At 43.0% G+C, this 20,418-nt stretch overlaps 1 protein-coding gene and 1 long non-coding RNA gene across 4 annotated transcripts in view; one reads left to right on the top strand and one right to left on the bottom strand.

Annotated features, from left to right (window-relative positions):
• INTS4 (integrator complex subunit 4) overlaps positions 1–20,418 on the bottom strand; it is a 108,919-nt gene that overhangs the window by 21,889 nt on the left and 66,612 nt on the right. For all 3 annotated transcript variants that reach the window (XR_016233027.1, XM_002708672.6, XM_089331478.1), the window contains 4 exons: positions 17,477–17,592; positions 16,113–16,246; positions 13,412–13,569; positions 452–545 (listed from right to left, as the gene is read on the bottom strand). Coding sequence is in view for 2 of the 3 variants with exons in the window: in XM_002708672.6 (XP_002708718.1) it covers positions 452–545; positions 13,412–13,569; positions 16,113–16,246; positions 17,477–17,592 (502 nt within the window). In the remaining variant the exon portion in view is untranslated. The remainder of the gene's footprint in view (positions 1–451; positions 546–13,411; positions 13,570–16,112; positions 16,247–17,476; positions 17,593–20,418) is intronic.
• Positions 3,719–13,206, top strand: LOC108177230 (uncharacterized). The gene is made up of 2 exons (XR_001794046.3): positions 3,719–3,907; positions 12,992–13,206. It is a non-coding gene; the product is annotated as an uncharacterized LOC108177230 (long non-coding RNA).

The raw sequence follows: 20,418 nt of genomic DNA on the forward strand, positions 1-20,418 counted from the left end.
TGTCCAAAAAAAAAAAAAAAAAATCTACTTAATATGAAAAGCTAGCAGCTTAGTCCCTTTAAGAATAATGAAACTAAGGGAAAAAATAATGAAACTAAACTTTTAACTTTGACAAAGTGAAATGAACATTTCAAGTATAAAAGTTCATATAAGTCCTCTGCCAATCAAATTATATGAAACAGTTTAAAATCCTTGTAATTCCAATTAAAATGATTATCCAATAAGCTCTAATTCTGTAATAACAAAAGGAATCTCCCAAAATTTAAACAAATCCTGTAGGAGTTAACATTTTTTTAATTAGAGACAAATACAATTACATTGAAGGCCGTAATTTCTCCATTAATAAGTGGTCACAAGAGACCAGAAATTTCTACACTTTATGACCTCAAACCCTGCTAAAGTCTTTAAAGTACATTCATCACAATCATCAAAATAATGGCTCCAAACCAACCTTGATGAGGAGTAGTTGACATCGAAGATAGGTAGCAGAAAAGTCAGCTACTCCTGCCAATTCAGACTGAAGTTCTCCAAGTCTTTGCAGATCCCTACAGGAAATAAAATCCAGGCCAAACACAGGGTAAGGGCAACCCAACTTAAAGATTTAAGTCAAAAGCATTTTCTCACTTTACATCTGGCAAATTGCTCGCAAGTTTCTAAAAGACAACACCAAATGATAGAATGGTTACAATGAAATTGGTTCACTCACACTTTGATAGCAGTTTAAACTGATAAAATATTTTGGAAAGCACAATTATACTCTGTAATAAAAGTCACACAAATAGTAAATTATTTTCATCAGCAGCTTTACACTGAAAAGCAGTTAAAAGGGAAATATTCAACAGAAATTAAAGTTTATGCCCCATAATATTCACTGCTCTGTAAACTATTATAGTAACAACTCAGTAACTACTTAAATATCCAACGGTAGATGAACTGTTAAGTTATGGCACATCCAGTCAATAACACTAAAGTTATTAAAATACAAATTGACAAGAGAGCTTAAGATCTCAACTACGTAAAAACTATGCATAGAAGAAAAGTATACTAAAATGGTTTATAGATTTTTTTTTAAACAAACTTGTGTTTTAATTCCATTTTCCATTCTGAAGTACCCTCCAATCATTTCTGAAAGGAATGCCTCAACTATTGTAGGGGTGAATGTTCATGAACTAAGTAAGGGGGCTTCATGGTGTCATGCTGCAGGGAGAGGGCAGAAGGGTCTTTGCTTTATTTATTTTTTAAGAATTATGTATTTATTTAAAAGGCAGAGTTACAGAGGCAGAGGCGGGGGCGGGAGGGGGGGGGTCTTCCATCTTCTGGTTTACGTCCCAAATGGCTGCAGCAGCTGGAGCTGGGCCGATTCGAAGCCAGGATCCAGGAGCTTCCTCCATGTCTCCTACATGTGTGCAGGAGCCCAAGCATTTGGGCCATCTTTTACTGTTTTCCCAGGCATATTAGCAGAGAGCTGGATCAGAAGTGGAGCAGCCAGGACTCCAACCAGCACCCAGATGGGATGCCGGCACTACAGGCAGCGGCTTTACCTGCTATGTCACAGTGTCAGCCCCTTATTGGTGCTTTTTAATGCCTTCTCCAAACTACACTTTATTGTCCAAGCTTCTTATACAATGAACAAATTTTTTCTCCATGAAAATTTTAAATAGAATTTCAAAAAAGATATTTGTGGTACACTCTGTTGGTTGCCTAGCCAGTTAGTCATTCTATACTTCTTCACGACAAACTGAACCTTGACTTCATTCCAGGGAACATGTATCCAAGCCCAAATGCAGGTAGAGTCTGATCAGCTGAAGGCAATTAGTGTATATCATCCCTCTGGTTATGTGACCTAAATTGGCCTTATCAGTCTAACTGGAGGGACTTACATTCAATGCTTGGAGCAGGCTGATGTGTCCGACTCTGTCTCACAGGACTGAGCAAGCGTGCTTAAAGCCCTAATTGCCACTGACAGCCATAACTCCACAAGGAAAAAAAGCCTTGGGATAAAACCAATTCTAAGGCTAAGAAAAATCCAGAGACAGAACTGGGTCCATAATGACACAAATAAGCTACCTGATCATTCCATTCTAATTTCTGGTCATACAAGTAAATGTCTTAGTCTGTTCAAACTGCTATACAACAAAATACCACAGGCTGTTTGGCTTAAAAACAGCAAAAATTCATTTCTCACAGTTCCAGAGCCTGAGAATCAAGGCACCCACAATTCGGTGTCTAGTGAGGACCCACTTCCTCACAGAGCGCAGCTTCTAACTGTGTCATCACATGCTGCAAGGGATAAATATATAAGAGAACAAACCCCATTCATGAGGGCTCTATCGCAGTACCAAATTACTTCCTTAAGACACCACTTCCTATTGCCATCACTTAGGGGTTAGGCTTTCAACATACAAATTTTAGGGTAGGGAGATATAAACATTAGATGATAGCAAGAAATAAATAACCATTGTACGCTAGTTTCAGATAAAGTTTTCTGACGCCTTTAATTTAAAATATTCTTATTGAGGGTTGGAGTTTAGTCTGCTGGTTAAGCCAGCAGTTAAGAAGTTCCCATCCCACATCAGAGTGCCTGGGCTCCATACTGGACCCCAGCTCCTCATCCCAGCTGCCAGCTAACGCAGACCCTGGGAAGCAGAAGTGAGGACTCAAGTAATTTCACTACCTGCCACCTCTGTGGGAGACTTGAGCTGAGTTTCTGGCACCCAGCTTCAGTGCCCCCAGCTATAGAAGGCATTTGAGAAGTAAATTACTGGATGGGAATGCTCACTCACATTCTCCCTTATTCTATTATTTCAATCTCTATGTCTTTATCTCTCTGTGTCTCAAATAAATTCATTAAAATGTATTCATTACCAGCCGGCACCGCGGCTCACTAGGCTAATCCTCCCCCTGCGGCACCGGCACACCAGATTCTAGTCCCAGTTGGGGTGCCGGATTCTGTCCTGGTTGCTCCTCTTCCAGGCCAGCTCTCTGCTGTAGTCTGGGGGTGCAGTGGAGGACGGCACAGGTCCTTGGGCCCGCCACCCGCGTGGTAGACCAGGAGGAAGCACCTGGCTCCTGGCTTCGGATTGGCGCAACGTGCCGGCCGTAGTGGCCATTTGTGGGGTGAACCAACGGAAAAAGGAAGACCTTTCTCTCTGTCTCTCTCTCACTGTCTAACTCTGCCTATCAAAAAAAATTTATTCATTACCTAACTGAAGATAGGTAGACACAATGACTGCATCCATATAAAAACGTATCTGCCTGTGGAAAAGAAATGAGAAGGGACACTAAAATAGTTGTTTGGGGGTTAGCAATATTGGTTTTTGAATAGGTAATATATATCCAAAGTATAGAATTATAAGATACAGGATTCAAAAGATACTAAGAAGTAAATAATCAAAATAGTCCTCCTCCTTATATCTGCATTCTGGTGTCCTACTCCACTGTACACCTTCCCAGAGACAACCACCATTACCAGTTCCTTTGTACTGCTTTTTTTTTTCTTGTGCATATATGTTACCTAACAATCCATCTCACCATTCACAGGAAACTTCATTATTTTTCATGGCAACATCAAAATTCTGTATAGAAACAATAACTGTGGGTCACCAGGGAAGCTTTTTCAGGTTTCATAGTAGCCTGGACAAAGCTGTCCATTGGACTAAGCCCCTCCCTCTAATCTTATGCACAGTTGGCAATTTTATGATAATAATCTGTTTCCTAGGGGGCCTTGATGCTACAAAAGAGATGTCCCACAGAGGAGCACAGAGCAAATTATCCCCAAATTGACAGAAGAAATTGTGACTATGGTAGATATCATCTCTCTCATGAGACTGAGTGGCCTCAGTTTGTCCCGGAATGCCTGCTCACAAACCCTGAACAAACTAACAACATGAAAAATGTGAATTTGGTGGTAAGCTTGTCTCTCTCTGACTTCTCTGGTGTTTCTCACAAGAGACACGCCTGAACCATTCTATTTCTGAAGCATTTCATCACCCAGGAAGATTCTGCTTTCTGAATAATTATAGAGAACAGGAACAGATGTGGTGGCACAGTAGATTAAGCTGCAGCGTGGGACACCTGCATCCCATACTGAGTGCCAGTTCAAGTCCCAGCTGTTCTGCTTCTGATCTGCTCCCTGCTAATGCATCCTGGGAGGCAGCAGATATTGGCTCAAATAGGACCCCTGTCATCCATGTGATAGACTCAAATGAGGTTCCAGGCTCCTGGTTTCACCTTGACACAGCCCTGGCTGTTGTAGCCATTTGTGGAGTAAACAAGAAGGGTGTGTGTGTGTGTGTGTGTGTGTGTGTGTGTGTGTGAGACTGCGCCTTTCAAGTGGATGAACACAAATAAATACTTAAAAAAAAAAAAAAAAAACACTGACCAGCTGACTATATAGTAACTGCCTTCAGATATTAAGTCATTCTCCTGTCTCTGGATTGTAGCAATTGCTCTGAATTACATAGAACAAGATGCAACCCAATCCAATCGCCATGGGAAATCTGAACTACTAGGCAAACCTACATGGAAACTTGCTAGCCCTGGGCAAAGTCCTCTGTGTGATAGTGTTTCATCTCTGAATCTCTTTATGCTCACAGTCCTCAGGAAGCTTCAATCTAGGCATACATTGGAAGACCATCACTTACTAAAGGAGAAAGATAAAAAGAGCACCTTCTATGTACACTGGACTGTGCTATGCATCTCCAAATTTGTGCTCATTTAATCGTCACAACATGAATTGCAGTTAATCCCATCTCACTGAGCACGAAACTGAAGACCAGAGTTTAAGTGGCTTGCACAAGGTCACAGAATAAATAAGTGGCAAAAAAAGGACATGAACCCAGGTCTGTCCGGCTCCAAAAGTCTTCTTTTTATCTATTTATTAGTTAACTCTTTTCATTATTTATGAATACATACAATACAGGTGAGACCACAACTGATTTAAAACCAGTTGCAGAAGAAGACATTAGGCTCAGTGGTTAGTTCACCACTTGGGGTACCCACACTCCATACTGGAGTGCCTGGTTCGAGATCTGGCTCCTCCACTCCTGATCTGGATTGAGTTGTAGGCTCCTGACTACAGCCTAGCCCAGCCCTGGCTGTTGTGGGAGTGAGCCACAGGGTGGCTCTTCATCTATCTGTCTGTCTCTCATTCTCTGCCTTTCAAAACAAAAATGAAAAATAAAGGAAAAAAATTGTTAATAACATAAACCCAGATACACTGGTTCACATTTCTACAGATGTGATATGGCAAGGCAAAAGAGCCCTCCTGGGAACACACACTAGAGCAACCCTGAATCTGTGATGCAAAAAAAAAAAAAAAAAAAAAAAAAAAAAAAAAAGAGTTATTTTTTTAAATAATTAGGAGAAAACAAGTATACGTATACTGTGGGTTTTTTTGATACTTACACAATATGCTGAATTGGTTATTTTTTTAAATATGCTAAAGATGGGGAAAAAACACTGGATATGCAAATCAAAAGTTACTTATGGCTACACATTACTTTCAATCTCTCACAATCTCTAAACATTAAATTTATAACTAGTAATTTAGTATCTCTTAGTAGCTTGGTGACACAACATGGAAATTTTTATTTATTTATTTATTTATTATTTATTTTATTTTTGGACAGGCAGAGTAGACAGTGAGAAAAAGAAAGGTCTTCCTTTTTCCATGGGTTCACCCTTCAATGGCCGCTGCGGCTGGCGAACTGCGCTGATCAGAAGCCAGGAGCCAGGTGCCTCCCCTGATCTCCCATGTGGGTGCAGGGCCCAAGGATTTGGGCCATCCTCCACTGTGCTCCCAGGCCACAGCAGAGAGCTGGACTGGAAGAGGAGCAACCAGGACAGAATCCGGCGCTCCGACTGGGACTAGAACCCGGTGTGCCAGCACTGCAGGCAGAGGATTAGCCTATTGAGCTGCGGAGCCAGCCACCATGGAATCTTAGAAAAAAAATACTACAAGGTCTAAGTGATTTTTTTTTATAAAATAATTATTTATTTATTTGAAAGGCAGAGTTACAGAGAGGCAGAGGCAGAGAGAGAGAGAGAGAGAGAGAGGTCTTCCATCTGCTGGTTCACTCCCCAAATGATTGCAACCGCCAGATCTGGGCCATTTGGATCTGAAATCAGAAGCCAGGAGTTTCTTCTAGGTCTCCCATATCGCTGCAGGGGACCAAGGATGTGGGCCATCTTCTACTGCTTTCCCAGGCCATATCAGAGAGATGGATAGGAAGTGGAGCAGCCAGGGCTCCAACTGGTGCCCATATGGGATGCTAGCTGCAGGCAGTGGCTTTACCTGCTATGCCACAGTGCCGGTCCCAAGGTCCAGGTGATTTTTTTAAAAGCTATATTGGGGCCAGTGCTGTGGCATAGCAGGTAAAGCCGCCACCTGCAGTGCCAGCACCCCATATGGGAAGCGGTTCAAGTGCGGCTGCTCCACTTCCAATCCAGCTCTCTGCTGAGGCCTGGGAAAGCAGTAGAAGATGGCCCAACGCACCCACATGGGAGACCAGGAAAAAGCTCCTGGCTTCGAATCGGTGCAGCTCTAGCTGTTGCAGCCACTTGGGGAGTGAACCAGTTGATGGAAGACCTCTCTCTCTCTCTCTCTCTCTCTCTGCCTCTCCTTCTCTCTCTGTATAACTCTTTCAAATAAATAAATAAATCTTTTTTTTTTTTTTGACAGGCAGAGTTAGTGAGAGAGAAAGAGACAAAGAGAAAGGTCTTCCTTCCGTTGGTTCACCCCCCAAATGGCCACTACGGCCAGCGCGCTGTGCCGATCCAAAGCCCGGAGCCAGGTGCTTCCTCCTGGTCTCCCATACGGGTGCAGGGCCCAACCACTTGGGCCATCCTCCACTGCCTTCCTGGGCCATAGCAGAGAGCTGGACTGGAAGAGGAGCAATTGGGACAGAATCTGGCACCCCAACTGGGACTAGAACCCAGGGTGCCGGTGCCACAGGCGGAGGATTAGCCTAGTGAGTCGCAGTGCCAGCCTAAATAAATAAATCTTTAAAAAAAAATCTATATTCATCCTTGCACCTAGATGATTGTAAGTTACAAGCATTTATTTCTACCTCTTTAATTAGTGACTAGTTCCCAGACTACAAAACTGGCAATGTTCCTTAGTGACATTAAAAGCTGAACAGGGGGCCGGCGCCGTGGCTCATTTGGTTAATCTTCTGCCTGTGGCACCGCATCCCATATGGGCGCTGGGTTCTAGTTCCGGTTGCTCTTCTTCCAGTCCAGCTCTCTGATGTGGCCCAGGAAGGCAGTGGAGGATGGCCAAGTGCTTAGGCCCCTGCACTCGCAGAGGAGACCAGGAAGAAGCACCTGGCTCCTGGCTTCGGATCGGCGCAGCACCGGCCGCAGCGGCCTTTTTGGGGGTGAACCAACAGAAGGAAGACCTTTCTCTCTGTTTCTCTCTCTCACTTTCTAACTCTGTCAAATAAAAAAAAAAAAAAAAAAAAAAAAAAAAAAAAAAAGCTGAACAACAAAAGGAGGATTCTAAAGAATTCAAGCATGAAATCCCACGGTCCTTATAGTTACTTAGTGTATAAATGACTTCCCGTAAGAAAAGAAGTGTATTTCTAATGATTCCAGAAATGAAGTCGTATCGATTCCAGATTAAAGTGAGCTGTTTTACACCAAAATTACAACTTTATTGTGGAACACTTCAAAAGTGATATAATTGGGGATGGTGTTGTGGAGTAGCAGGTAAAGCTGCTGCCTCAAATGGATGGCATCACATTTGTGTGCCAGTTTATGACCCGGCTGCTCCACTACCAATCCAGCTCCCTGCTAATGGCCTGGGAAAGGCAGCAGAAGGTGGCACAAATGCTTGGGCCTCTGCACCCACGTGGAAGACCCAAATTAAGCTCTTGGCTCCCGGCTTCAGCCTGGCCTATCTGTGGAGTGAACCGGTGTGTGGAAAGTGGAGGTCATTAAATCTCTTGAGAAACAGCAGAAAAGTGACTGTAGCATTCAATAGTGAATGTTAAACATGATTACACTCAGAAAATTTAGATTGGATTTACTTATAAAACAGCTAGTCCTTTCCAATGTGTCAGGTGAGCCACAGTTGGATCTAGATTTTAAAGGAAAAGTTCACAAATGCCCAGTGAACACTTTCGTAACTGCCTTCCTCAAAATGCTCTTCACATATTATTATAACAAACTTCATAACAGTCCTCTGAGATACACAGCATCCTTAGTTTACAGATGAGGGAGTTGAGGGCCCAGGATTCTTTATGTTTCAAATCTCATTATTCTAGGAAGTATTACTTCATACAAACTGTTAACCAGATACAGAGCAGTGTGATGAAAAGCTAGAAACACCCATGTTCTGGTCTGAAACTTTCCCGTTCCTAGTCCTTGATCATGCCCTATCCCTTCTTCACTTGGCTAATTCTTACTCGTTCTTCAGGTCAAAGCTTACCCCATCCAAAGAAGGATGCCTGCCCCTCTCATTCTTCTAGAGCACCCTATGCCAACTCATGTAAGCTCCGTTTTTATCTGGCTGTCTTTATTTACCATGGAGTGCTCACATCACAGAGAATGTGCTGGATACTCAGAAACCTTACAGTAAGTGAACAAGCCAACTGCAAATTATAGCTCACTCCTTGTAAAACTGTGATAATTCCCAATGTCTGACTTCAAATTCAGTGAATTTTGAGGAGTGGGTATACAATGGCATTTGACAGATAACAGCTCTTCTAATGAAGGGCAGCAGAACCTCACAAAACATCGCATCTGCTGTGGTGGTGCAGTGGGTTAAGCAGCCACTTACAACACCAGCATCCCATATTGGAGTGCCAGCTTGAGTACCAGATGCTTGGCTTCCAATCCAGCTAACTGCTAATGTGCCTGGGAAGATGGCTTAAGTGCTTGGGTACTTGCCACCAGGTGGGAGACCAGAATGTAGTTCCTGGCTCCTAGTTTCAATGTGACCCAGTCTTGGCTGTTGCAGCCATTTGGGAAGTAAACCAGCAGAAGAAAAGTATCTCTCTCTGTTGCTCTTCCTTTCAAACAAACAAATAAATATTAATTTTAAAAAATCACATCTGGGGCCAGCATTGTGGCATAGTGAATTAGGCCTCTGCCTGCAATGCTGGCATCAAATATGGGTGGCAGTTCAAGTCCCGGCAGCTTCAATGCTGATCCAGTTCCCTGCTAGTACGCCTGGGAAAGAAGCAGAAGATGGCTCAAGTGTTTGGGCTCCTGCATCCTTGTGGCAGACCCAGTGGAAGGTCCTGGCTCCTGGCTTTAACCTGGTCCAGCCCTGGCCATTGTGGCCATTTGGGGAGTGAACCAGTAGTCTCTGTCTCTTTCTCTCTCTGTAACTTTGCCTTTCAAATAAACACATAAATCTTTAAAAACAAAAATCACATCTACATGAGATGCTGGTTGTTGCAGGCTGTGGCTTACTGTGTCACAGCATGGGCCCCTGAATTTTCTTCTAAAATTTAGATCCTCCAGTTGCAGTTGATTACATTGGAAAGGCTCTTGCTATTTTATAAGTAAATCCAACCTAAATCCCCTTCAGTGCTGCGTATCATAAAACATCAATTTTAGAGTCAGAGCTAAATTCAAATTCTGGTTCTGCCACTTCCTAGCAGATTACTTCATAACTGTAATAATGTCTGTAAAGTACAGTAGGCCTTCAATAGCTACGGCTCCATCTACTTTCCTTTCCTGATCTTTCATTATTCTGATGACCCTCCTAAGAACACGCTCAGGCTAGAAACACAGTGCCCAGGGCTGAGCACAGCATGAGAATACTGGTCTGCCAAAAGCTCAGCCCAAAGCCCAGCAGGACTGTCACCTCATAAAACCCAGACCCGAAGGCATTCAAATCAACAGGTGTTTACTGATCACCTATTAGCATCCAGCAATTCAGCTGCTGACCAAATTGTCGTTTTTGTGCATTTTGCACTCGGTTTAGTGCCAACAGGATAAAACTGTCAAGGACAAAACCTCAATGTTTATTTAGGTGGGATGACTCAAGAAGTAGAGCTTATTCTTCTGGGCTCAGGGCCAACACTTCATTTAGTGGCCTCTAAAACTAAGTAAATTGGTGAAGGCGAAGAAAAAGAGAATATGACTGAGGTATCACTTCACAAGTGATGCAGCAAGGAACAGAATCTTGGCTCACAGAGCCAAGGACTGTCCACAGCTTATGAAGAGGCAGGACACTTTTTCTGTAAAGGTCAGAGAATCTATATTATGGGCTTTACCAGCCATATGGTCTCTGTGGCAAGTATTCAATGCCCTATCATAGCATGGAAACAGCCACTGACAATACCTGAATGAATGAGTGTGGCTGTCTTTCAATCACATCTTACTCACAAAAGCAGGCAGCAGACCATATTTAAAGCACTGCTTCTGTCACACTGCAAACACTCAATAAATATCAAAAATATGACTGAGCAAGAGAACAAATTATGGTGCTAAAATCACTTCATGTGTTTGAAATCTTTATTGTTACTGATCACAGAGATGGTATCACACGAACACTTCATCACTTAGAATATCACTGAGCCTTAGCCTGTGTAGCCAATGCAGCTTCTTCACACTACTTGGCTTTCTTTACCAGGTTCCAACTTGATAAGGATTTGTGTCATTCCAATCATTATGCAACAAGCTTTCACTCTTTTGAGTTCTGCATCATTACTGGCAGTATTGCCTCCAACAGTTTATGATATTAAGTCCATAGCAGTATTCTCTTGTCAGACTGAAAAAGCTTGCTCGCTGGGACCTTGTGAACTTGCCCTACTAGGGGCTCAGAGCCACTGGAGGCCCTGCTGCCAGAGTAGCTGAAGGAACCTCAGAGTGGCAGAGCCCCTACAGGCCTCTGTGCAGCCTTCCCAGAGCACAGCAAGGAACACCCCCTGGAAGCGGTGCAGGAGGCTACTTGTGCCCTTGGTGCCACCCACAATCATATACACAGGGGCAGGCATTCTCAGCCCAGCTCAGCCTGCCCCATGGCACTGCCACAGGAGCCTAGAACAGGCTGTGACATTTTATAGGGTTAGTGGATTACCAGACTATTCATTTACTACTCCCAATTTCTCACTCCCACCAATGTCCAACTAGTTACCAAGTCTCCTAATGAGTGATCTAAAACACACAGAAATTTGGTATTTGGGCTATGTGAATCTGGCTTCCTCACACATATTCCAATCTTCACTTAATGTAACTTCCTGGACTGCATTGCCTGTGAAGTTAAAAACTGCATTTCCTTTGGAGGCAGGAGTTGTGGTACAGCAGGTTAAGCCAACACCTATGATGCCAGCATCCCATATGGACACCGATTTGCATCCCAGTTGCTCCACTTTTAATCCAGCTGCCTGTTAATGTACCTGGGAAAGCTGCAGAAGATGACCCAAGTGCTTGGGACTCTGTACCCACATGGGAGACCGGATAAAGGTACTGGCTCCTGGCTTCAGTGTGGCTGGGTCAAGCAGTTGCAGCTATTTGGGGAGTGAACCTATGGATGAAAAATCTGTCTCTCCTCCATTCTCTATAACTCTTTCAATAAATAAATAAATAAATCTTTAAAAACAAATAGAAAAACTACAGTTCCCAGACTCCCTTGAGCTAATTTCCACATACGAACCATCAAACACAACCAGTCAAACACAATCTCCCAAGTTGTGCATAAGGAATGAATTCAAGTGGGAGACAGAGTACAAGACAAGGTTGTGAAGCCAACAGCTAGATCACTAGCATCCTGACTCAAAGGTAGCTTCTTCATTATAGAAGGAATACCAGCTCTTTTGGTGGTCTAATAAGCTCTGGAAATTCAACCTGGACTGTATCTTTAGCCTTCCCAATTATTATGTGAGTCATATAACATACTGTCACACATTTTTCTCTGCTGAAATTAGGAAAAGCCTTTTTTTTTTCCCTACAAATGAACCCTGAGCAATTAACTTGCCTAAGGACACACAACTATTAAGTAGTTGAGCTGACACTTGAACCCACATCAATCTACTTTGAAAGCCCCATTCACTCAATCCTAAACTGCACCACTGCAGCTTTGCAAGGAGACCTTTCTCCCTCATCTCCTGGCTCTTCAGAATTTCCCCCCATTACCTGCACTACCAAACTCACAAGCTCAGTCATCATTTCGTACTGGGTCTTCTTCTCTGCGAGGCATCCCTGACCACTACCACGTTGACGAATCACAGTCACATGTTTCTGCACAGCACTAAACTTCTCTCCACTATAGCATTTAGTCCATCAATGATTTCTCACTAGGTCCTGTAACACACACTGAGTACCTTGAGAACAAAGGCCATTTTGTATTTCCCTCTATCCTTGGCATCTGGTCTATTAGAATAAATACAAGGTTAATGTTGCAAAGTGAAAGAATGAGTAACTGACATGACCTAACATAATGGGGTCAGTAATGTAAAGGATGGTGCAGCAGAACTGCTTCACAACACATTAAGATGCAGCAATGGACAGAGACGCATGAGTAAAGTAGAAAGCACTACTCTGCACCGCCACACTGTCTATGTCCATCTTGCTTCCATGGGCTCTCTAAGGGCAACACCCTATCTGGCGATCTGCTTCCAGCATATAGCTTGTTTCTCAGTATGGAATAAAGTTATCCAGTCAGTGAATGCGGCTGATAGGAGACTTCTCAACCAAGCAACAAATAGTAACATATTTTTCTATTGTTGTAAAAACAAACAGTACTGCTTTTACTAAAGGCAAATGGGTTTCAATTCTTTTCATAGCATTCAGATCATTCTAATAAAGTCAGGCAGAACCTGTTGATTATTCTTCAGTATTTTTTTCTCCCCTTCGTCCTGAGTAAGAGTCATCAAATATTAACCAGGCATCAGTTACCCAAAATAAAGACTACATCTCACTTAAGTTCTAACCTATGGGATGCAAATAAAATTAGAGTGTGCAATGTTTGGAGTGTACCTAACAAGGGGTGGGAATGGAAATGATCCCTTTTCTTGTTCTTTCCTTTGTCCCACAGGCAGGAAAATAGAGATTAGACCTTGGAAATTTAGGCAGAAGCCAAGTAGTGCAGAAGATGGAGACACAAGAACAAGCCTACATTTACAATGGTCATCTCAGCATTTTTCCTGTCTATGAAAGAGAATTAAACTTTCCTCCTAATAAGCCACTGTTACATTGCATTTCTGTCATCGATCCTAACTCATAGACAAGAAATAAAATTTTAAAAGTTTCTTTTGTACTGATCAAAGAGTTTTTTTTAAAAAAATATATTGAAACCACACTAAGACCCAAATGGCAATAGTTCCTAAAACCATGTGGGAAAACAGGCCAAAAGTCAGAAAATCAAGCCTAACAACCAACACCAGCATTCAAAACCATTCAAACAGAGCAGGACGGCAATGCAAACTCAGAAAGAGAAAAGTGACGGTTGCCATACCTGATGGTGAACTCTAGCAGCTCCTGGGCACCCTGAGGGTCCAGGTGCTGAAGACTGTACACTCTTTCCAGGCTCTCCTGCAGGAACTGCTGGGAAGGGTCCTCATGAGGAGTGATGCTGGGAGAGATGGCTGATGACAACACTTTTCTACCTGGTAACTAAACAAACACAGCGGGATTATAAAGCTATCAAGTTTCATGGCTCAACATTTGGTAACACAAAGAAACCACACAAAATGAAAGCCAAACAAAGCAAAGGGGAAAAGCCTAGGAGATATTGTAAATAACCTTTTTGCTCTTCCTCTGCCACAGTCTGGAGGAAGGGGGAGAGAGTGAATGTAAACATGAACTACCCAACACAGCAATGGCTGCCAGAAGAAAGAAACAAATGGTGTATGTTCTAACCATAGACATGGATTAAAAATTAACCCCCTGGTATGTTGTTATTATTTTAATATTTATTTATTTATATGAAAGTCTGAGTTATACAGAGAGAGAAGGAGAGGCAGAGAGAGAGAGGTCCTCCATCCGCTGGTTCACTCCCCAATTGGCCACAACAGCTGAAGCTGTGATGATCCGAAGCCAGGAGCCAGGAGCTTCCTCTGGGTCTTCCCACATGGATGCAGGGGCCCCAGGACTTGGGTCATCTACTACTGCTTCCCAGGCCATAGAAGAGAGCTGGATCGGAAGTGGAGCAGCCAGAACTCAAACCAGCACCCATATGGGATGCCGGCACTGCAGGCAGCGGCTTTACCCACTACACCACAGTGCTGGCCCCCATTGTTATATTATTAAGTTTTATCTTTAACTCATGAAGGTGACAATTTTTATTCCCAAAGAAGTTTAGGTAGCATGCTATACAAATGTTTTATATGAAGATAATTATAAATCTTGTAATGTTAAAAAAAAGCAGTTTCCAGGGCTGGCGCTATGGAGCAGTGGGTTAAAGCCACCGCCTGCAGCCCTGGCATCCCTTGTGGGTACCTGTTTGAGTCCCAGCTGCTCCACTTCCGACCCAGCTCTCTTCTATAGCCTGGGAAAGCACTGGAAGATAGCCCAAGTCCTTGGGCCCCCACACCCACATAGGAGACCTGTATTTAGATCAGCTCCAGGCTTCAGATCAGCTCAGCTCTGGCCATTGCGGTCATTTGGGGAGTAAACCAACAGAACAGAAGACCTCTCTCTCTAACTCTGTCTTTCAAATGAATAAAATAAATCTTAAAAAAAAAAAAAAAAAAGTGGTTTCCTGGACAGGTGTTTATTATCCTAGTGATTATGACACCCAGATACCTCATCAGACTACCTAGCTTTGATACTCAGCTCTGTTCTCCAGCTTCACGCCAATGCAGGATCCAAGGAGGTAGTGATACCTCAAGTAATTGGGTTCCTGCCACCCGCATGGGAGACCTGGATTATGTTCCCAGCTCCTGGCTTCGGCCCTAACCCAGCCCCAGCCATGTGAGCACTGAACAAGTAAATGGGAGCCCTCCGACAGTCTGTCTTCCTCTCTCTCTCTCTTGTCTCTGCTCCTCAAATAAAAAAAATTGTAAAGCCTCAATTATTTATTTATTTGAAAAGCACAGTTACAGAGAGAGGAAAAGACAGAGAGAGGTCTTCCATCCATTAGTTCACTCCCCAAATGGCCACAATGGCTGGAAGTGGGCTGGTCGAAAGCCAGGAGTCTTTCTTCCTGGTCTCCCACGTGGGTACAATGCTGGCCCCAATAAAACTGTTTTTAAAAATAGGTTTATTAAAAAAAGAAAAAGTGGGGGCCACTGTTGTGGCATAGCAAGTAAACCTACTGCCTGCATTGCTGGCATCCTGTATGGATGCCAGTTTGAGATCTGGCTGCTCCTCTTCCAATCTAGCTCCCTGCTAATGCACCTGGGAAAGCAGCAGAAAATGGCCCAAGTCCTTGGGCACCTGGGAAAGCAGCAGAAAATGGCCCAAGTCCTTGGGCGCCTGAACCCACCCAGAGGAAGCTCCAGCCATTCACGTCTTTGGGGGAGTGAACTAGCACATGAAAGATTCTCTCTGTATTTCTGTGTACCTCTTTCAAATAAATAAATAAATCTTTAAAAAAAAAAAAAGGAAAAGAAAAAGTAGTTACCTTTCAAGAAAGGGATGGAGAAGAAAGAGAAAATAGGACTTCTTTTTTCATTTCTAATCTTTGGGAAGTTTACATTTTTAACAATATACATGTATTATTCTAAATGAAGTCATCTAGTAATATCTCTAAGCAGGGGTAAATTAATCCCCTCCACACAGCACTTACTACATATTTGCTATTATTAACATTATGATTCACTTAAAAATGTTTTTCTTTACCTCTAGGTTTCAAAAAAATAATAAAGCTCTGGTTATTTAAAAAAAAAAAAACACTTGAGGAGAATCATGGTTTTATGCAACTGTTAAAATATGAATCCTTAATCTAAAATACAATCTTTTACTCCAAATTCTTTTTTCTTACCCATCATCATATAATCTATACCCAGATTCAATTAAAAAATTGAATCTTCTTAAAAGGAAAGAACATAGAAATAGAAGTACAAAACAATGAGAGATAATCCAAGAAAGAAAGAAAATTGAATGAATGAGCTTTCAAAGAATATATTCATATAATCTGCTTTCTGCTATTAACCACAAAGCAACAAAAATAAAAACAAAAACAAAAGAAAGGACATGAAATGTTTTCAACATACCCTCAAGGCAGGAACAAGATGAGAAAGACTGTCTCGGAGGTAGGCATAGTGCCTGAAGGTATGATCTGAGAACAGTGCAGGCATTGTTGGACAGGTTTTGGCAGCATTGAAAATAAGAACCAAAACTGCAATGTCTGATAGATCAGTTGGTTAAGTCAACCTGAAACTATAAGAGATTCAGTTTGGCAAAAGTGCGGTACCTCCACATCCTACTCCCAAAATCCCCTTAAAAAATTTAGACTATGATTTTCTAATAATCAAAGAAATGGAAATTCAAACAATGAGATACACTTCCCAGTTACACCCACGCTCACAATTACCAAAGTTTTTAAAAATCATGCCTGCGCCGGCACCGCGGCTCACTAGGCTAATCCTCCACCTTGCGGCGCCGGCACACCGGGTTCTAGTCCCGGTTGGGGCGCCGGATTCTGTCCCGGTTGCCCCTCTTCCAGGCCAGCTCTCTGCTGTGGCCAGGGAGTGCAGTGGAGGATGGCCCAAGTCCTTGGGCCCTGCACCCCATGGGAGACCAGGAGAAGTACCTGGCTCCTGCCATCGGATCAGCGCGGTGCGCCGGCCACGCTGGCCATTGGAGGGTGAACCAACGGCAAAGGAAGACCTTTCTCTCTGTCTTTCTCACTGTCCACTCTGTCAAAAAAAAAAAAAAAGCCTGACGCAACTGAGAACACCAACAAACAGAAACTCAACACAATGCCTATCTAAGTATATAATGGTACAATCCCCGTGAAAAAATAATGTAGCACCAGGTAGCTAAAGTCATGACTGGGGGCCTACATTGTGGCATAATGCCAGCATCCTTATGGGCCCTGGTTCAAGTTCCAGCTGCTTCACTTCCAATCTAGCTCCCTGCTGGTGCACCTGGGAAAGCAGCAGATGGCCCAAGTGCTTTGGGCCCTGCATCCACATGGGAGACCAGGAGGAAGCTCCTGGCTGGCTTTTCTCTGGCCCAGTCCTGGCAGCTGCGGCCATATGGGGAGTGAACCAGCAGATGGAAGATCTCTCTATGTCTCTTACTCTGTCTCTCTCTGTAACTCTGCCTTTCAAATAAATGAAGTAAACCTTAAAAGAAAATTTTTAATGATTGATGAGTAGTTTCCTATCTCAAAATATACCCTGAGTAAATAACCTAGTAACACAGAACCATCTAATATAGAATCAGAGATAAACCAAATACCAGAAACAGGAGAATTATGATTCAGTGTGTTTTACCTACTTGATAGGCATTTAGGCAATCAATAAAACTCAGTTGAAAACAAAACAAAACTTAGACTTCTCTAGCTGCACTACAGAAAGACGCCCAAGTCCCCTGCCAAGTCAGCAGGGCCCATCCTGAGCACAAAGGATACACGCTGGATCATCCATATCTGGTTCAGCTGTGTCAAAAAAAGGGTGGGTGCTCAAGAGCTCTGGTACCAAGGGAAGCACCAACGTTGGATGCCGACTCCCCAGAAACTTCAAGCACCTGAAACAAACAAGAGCATACTTCAGTAAATCAGTAAGTGCTTTAGACAGGACCAGGAATTGGAACCGGAAAACCTGATTCAGAATCAGAAATTTTCAACTATCCATGCTTACTAATTCTATGACTTCAGATAAATCATCTAATAATTCTGGATCTCAGTTAACTCATCTCAAAAATCGCAGTTATCTCAAAGATAAAGGAGCCATTATGGCAGATTTTCTTGGTTGCTTAACAGACATTTCCCTCATCTTCCTTGCCAGAGGAGCCTTGATTTTCCTCAGGTTTCAGGCAAGCAGCAAAGTGCCCCTGGAAATGCTGCCTCATGCAAAGGCTGAACCCCTCGCTGAAGCCCTCCGTGGAAAGCCCCTTCCCATTTTCCAGTAACTAAAGTCTGCCGGGGAGCTCCTCAGGAATGTTTTAATACCCAAATAAAGAGAAATGTGTGAAAGGGAATGTCTCTTCCTTTTCTGTCTCTAGACATTGCCTTCCAAGAGAACAGCAGAGAACAACCAGGGCCCAAACTCTTAAACTGTTTAATGATCAATCCTAAAACCATCTCATTTCTTGTGATATAAAACAATCACACCTTAGTGCTTAAGATATCTTTAATCAGATTTTCTTTTACTTGTAGTCAAAAGCATTACAACTGATAGCCCAGATGAAGCTCTGAAATAAGAGATCTGTTCTGGAGGCTGGCACTGTGGCATAGTGGGTAAAGCCACCACCTACAATGCCGGCATTCCATATGGGCACTGGTTCAAATCCCATTTGCTTCACTTCCGATCAAACTCTCTCCTATGGCCTGGGAAAGCAGCAGACTATGGCCCAAGTCCTTAGGCCCCTGCACCCGCATGGGAGCCCTGGAAGAAGCTCCTGGCTTCGGATCGGCCCAGCTCCAGCAATTACAGCCAACTGGGGAGTGAACCAGTTGATGGAAGACCTCTCCTCTCTCTCTCTCTCTCTCTTTCTCTCTCTCTTTTCCTCTCCTTCTCTCACTGTATAACTCTTTCAAGTAAATAAATAAATAAAGAGATCTCGTCTGAAACAGTACAGCCTGGGGTGGGTAAATTTCTTTACCTACACAATAGGATTAAAAGTTATTACCTTAATAATAGAATTAAAAAATAATAATAATAATAATAGAATTAAAAAGGAGTGAATGCAGTAGGTTAATCCTCTGCCTGCAGTGCCAGCATCGCATATGGGTGCCAGTTCTACTTCTGGTTGCTCCTCTTCTGATGCAGCTCTCTGCATCAGAGAGCAGTAAAAGATGGCCCAAGTACTTGGACCCCTGTAACTGCATGGGAGACCCAGAAGATCTGGCTCCTGGCTTTAGATTGGCTAGTTCCAGCCATTGCAGCCATTTGGGGAGTAAACCAGCAGATGGAAAACCTCTCTCTCTCTGTCTCTTCCTCTCGTTGTATGTAACTCTACCTCTCAAAATAAATAAAATATTTTTTAAATATTTATTTATTTATTTGAAAGTCAAGAGTTACACACAGAGAAAGAAAGAGAGGCAGAGAGAGAGGGGTCTTCCATCCACTGATTCACTACCCAATTGGCCTCAACAGCCGAGCTGGGCCAAACTGAAGCCAGGAGCCAGGAGCTTCTTCTGGGTCTTCCAAGTGGGTGCAGGAGTCCAAGGACATGGGCCATCTTCTACTGCTTTCCCTGCCATAGTAGAGAGGTAGAATGGAAGTGGAGTAGCCAGGACTCAAACTAGTGCTTGTATGGAATGCCAGCACTGCAGGCAGCAGCTTTACCTGCTATGCCACAGAGCCGGCCCCAGTAAATAAAATCTTTAGAAAAAAAAAAAAAAGAGTGACTGCTCCAACATGCGAAGCAGTCCACACAGCAGACTCATAGAATGACAAACACTTTATATAGCACTCTGACCTCAGAATCAGCCCTTAAGCTATTCTGGTCTGGCTGAAAAGCCCACAAGAGCATTCCAGGCATGAAAAGCCAAGATTCTGTGGCAAAAAAAGTCCTCCATGAAGGACATTGGTGGGTGAGACCCCAATGGAAAGAAGTGGTCATCAAAGAAGATACTTTGCTCTGAAGGGAAGAGAGAACTTCTACTTTACATATTTATATCCTTGTCTATAACACTGACGAGTTTGTGGATTCAAAAGGCTTCCACAGCCTAGGCAGCTCATGTCAAGAGCCTCAGGTGATCACTGACATCTACATAAGAGTGTTAATTGTTAAATTAACAAGAGTCACTGTGCACTAATATCCCATGCAGGAACTCTGTCCTCAAAGCATTGTATTATAATTATGTCTAAGTGCTCCCAAAGATGTATCATTCTTGGGTGCTTCTTTAAAGTTAATTAGGTTTCAAAAAAGATAAAAGAATTGAAATTAACTTCAAATGTAATGACTGGGGCCAGTGCTATGGCGTAGCGAGTAAAGCTGCCACCTAGGATGCTGGCGTCCCACATGGGTGCCAGTTTGAGACCCGGCTTCTCCACTTCCGATCCAGCACTCTCCTATGGCCTGGGAAAGCAGTGGAAATAGCCCAATTCCTTGGACCTCTGCACTCGCGTGGGAGACCTGGAAGAAGCTCCTGGCTCCTGGCTTCGGATGGGCTCAGTTCTGGCCACTGCATTCATCTGGGGAGTAAAGCAGCGGATGGAAGACCCCTCTCTCTCTCTCTCTCTCTCTCTGCCTCTCAAATAAATAAATAAATCTTATAAAAAAAAAAAAAAGAAAGAAAGAAAGATGCAATGACTTTAACAGCCCTTGTCCTGACATTTTATGAACAGGTTTGTTTTGTTTTGTTTTGCGTACAAATTATTAAACACTTTACTTAGTATAGTGTTG

This window comes from Oryctolagus cuniculus, chromosome 1, assembly GCF_051225735.1.
Source record: "Oryctolagus cuniculus isolate XC-2025 breed Fujian yellow rabbit chromosome 1, ASM5122573v1, whole genome shotgun sequence".
NCBI lineage: Eukaryota > Metazoa > Chordata > Mammalia > Lagomorpha > Leporidae > Oryctolagus > Oryctolagus cuniculus.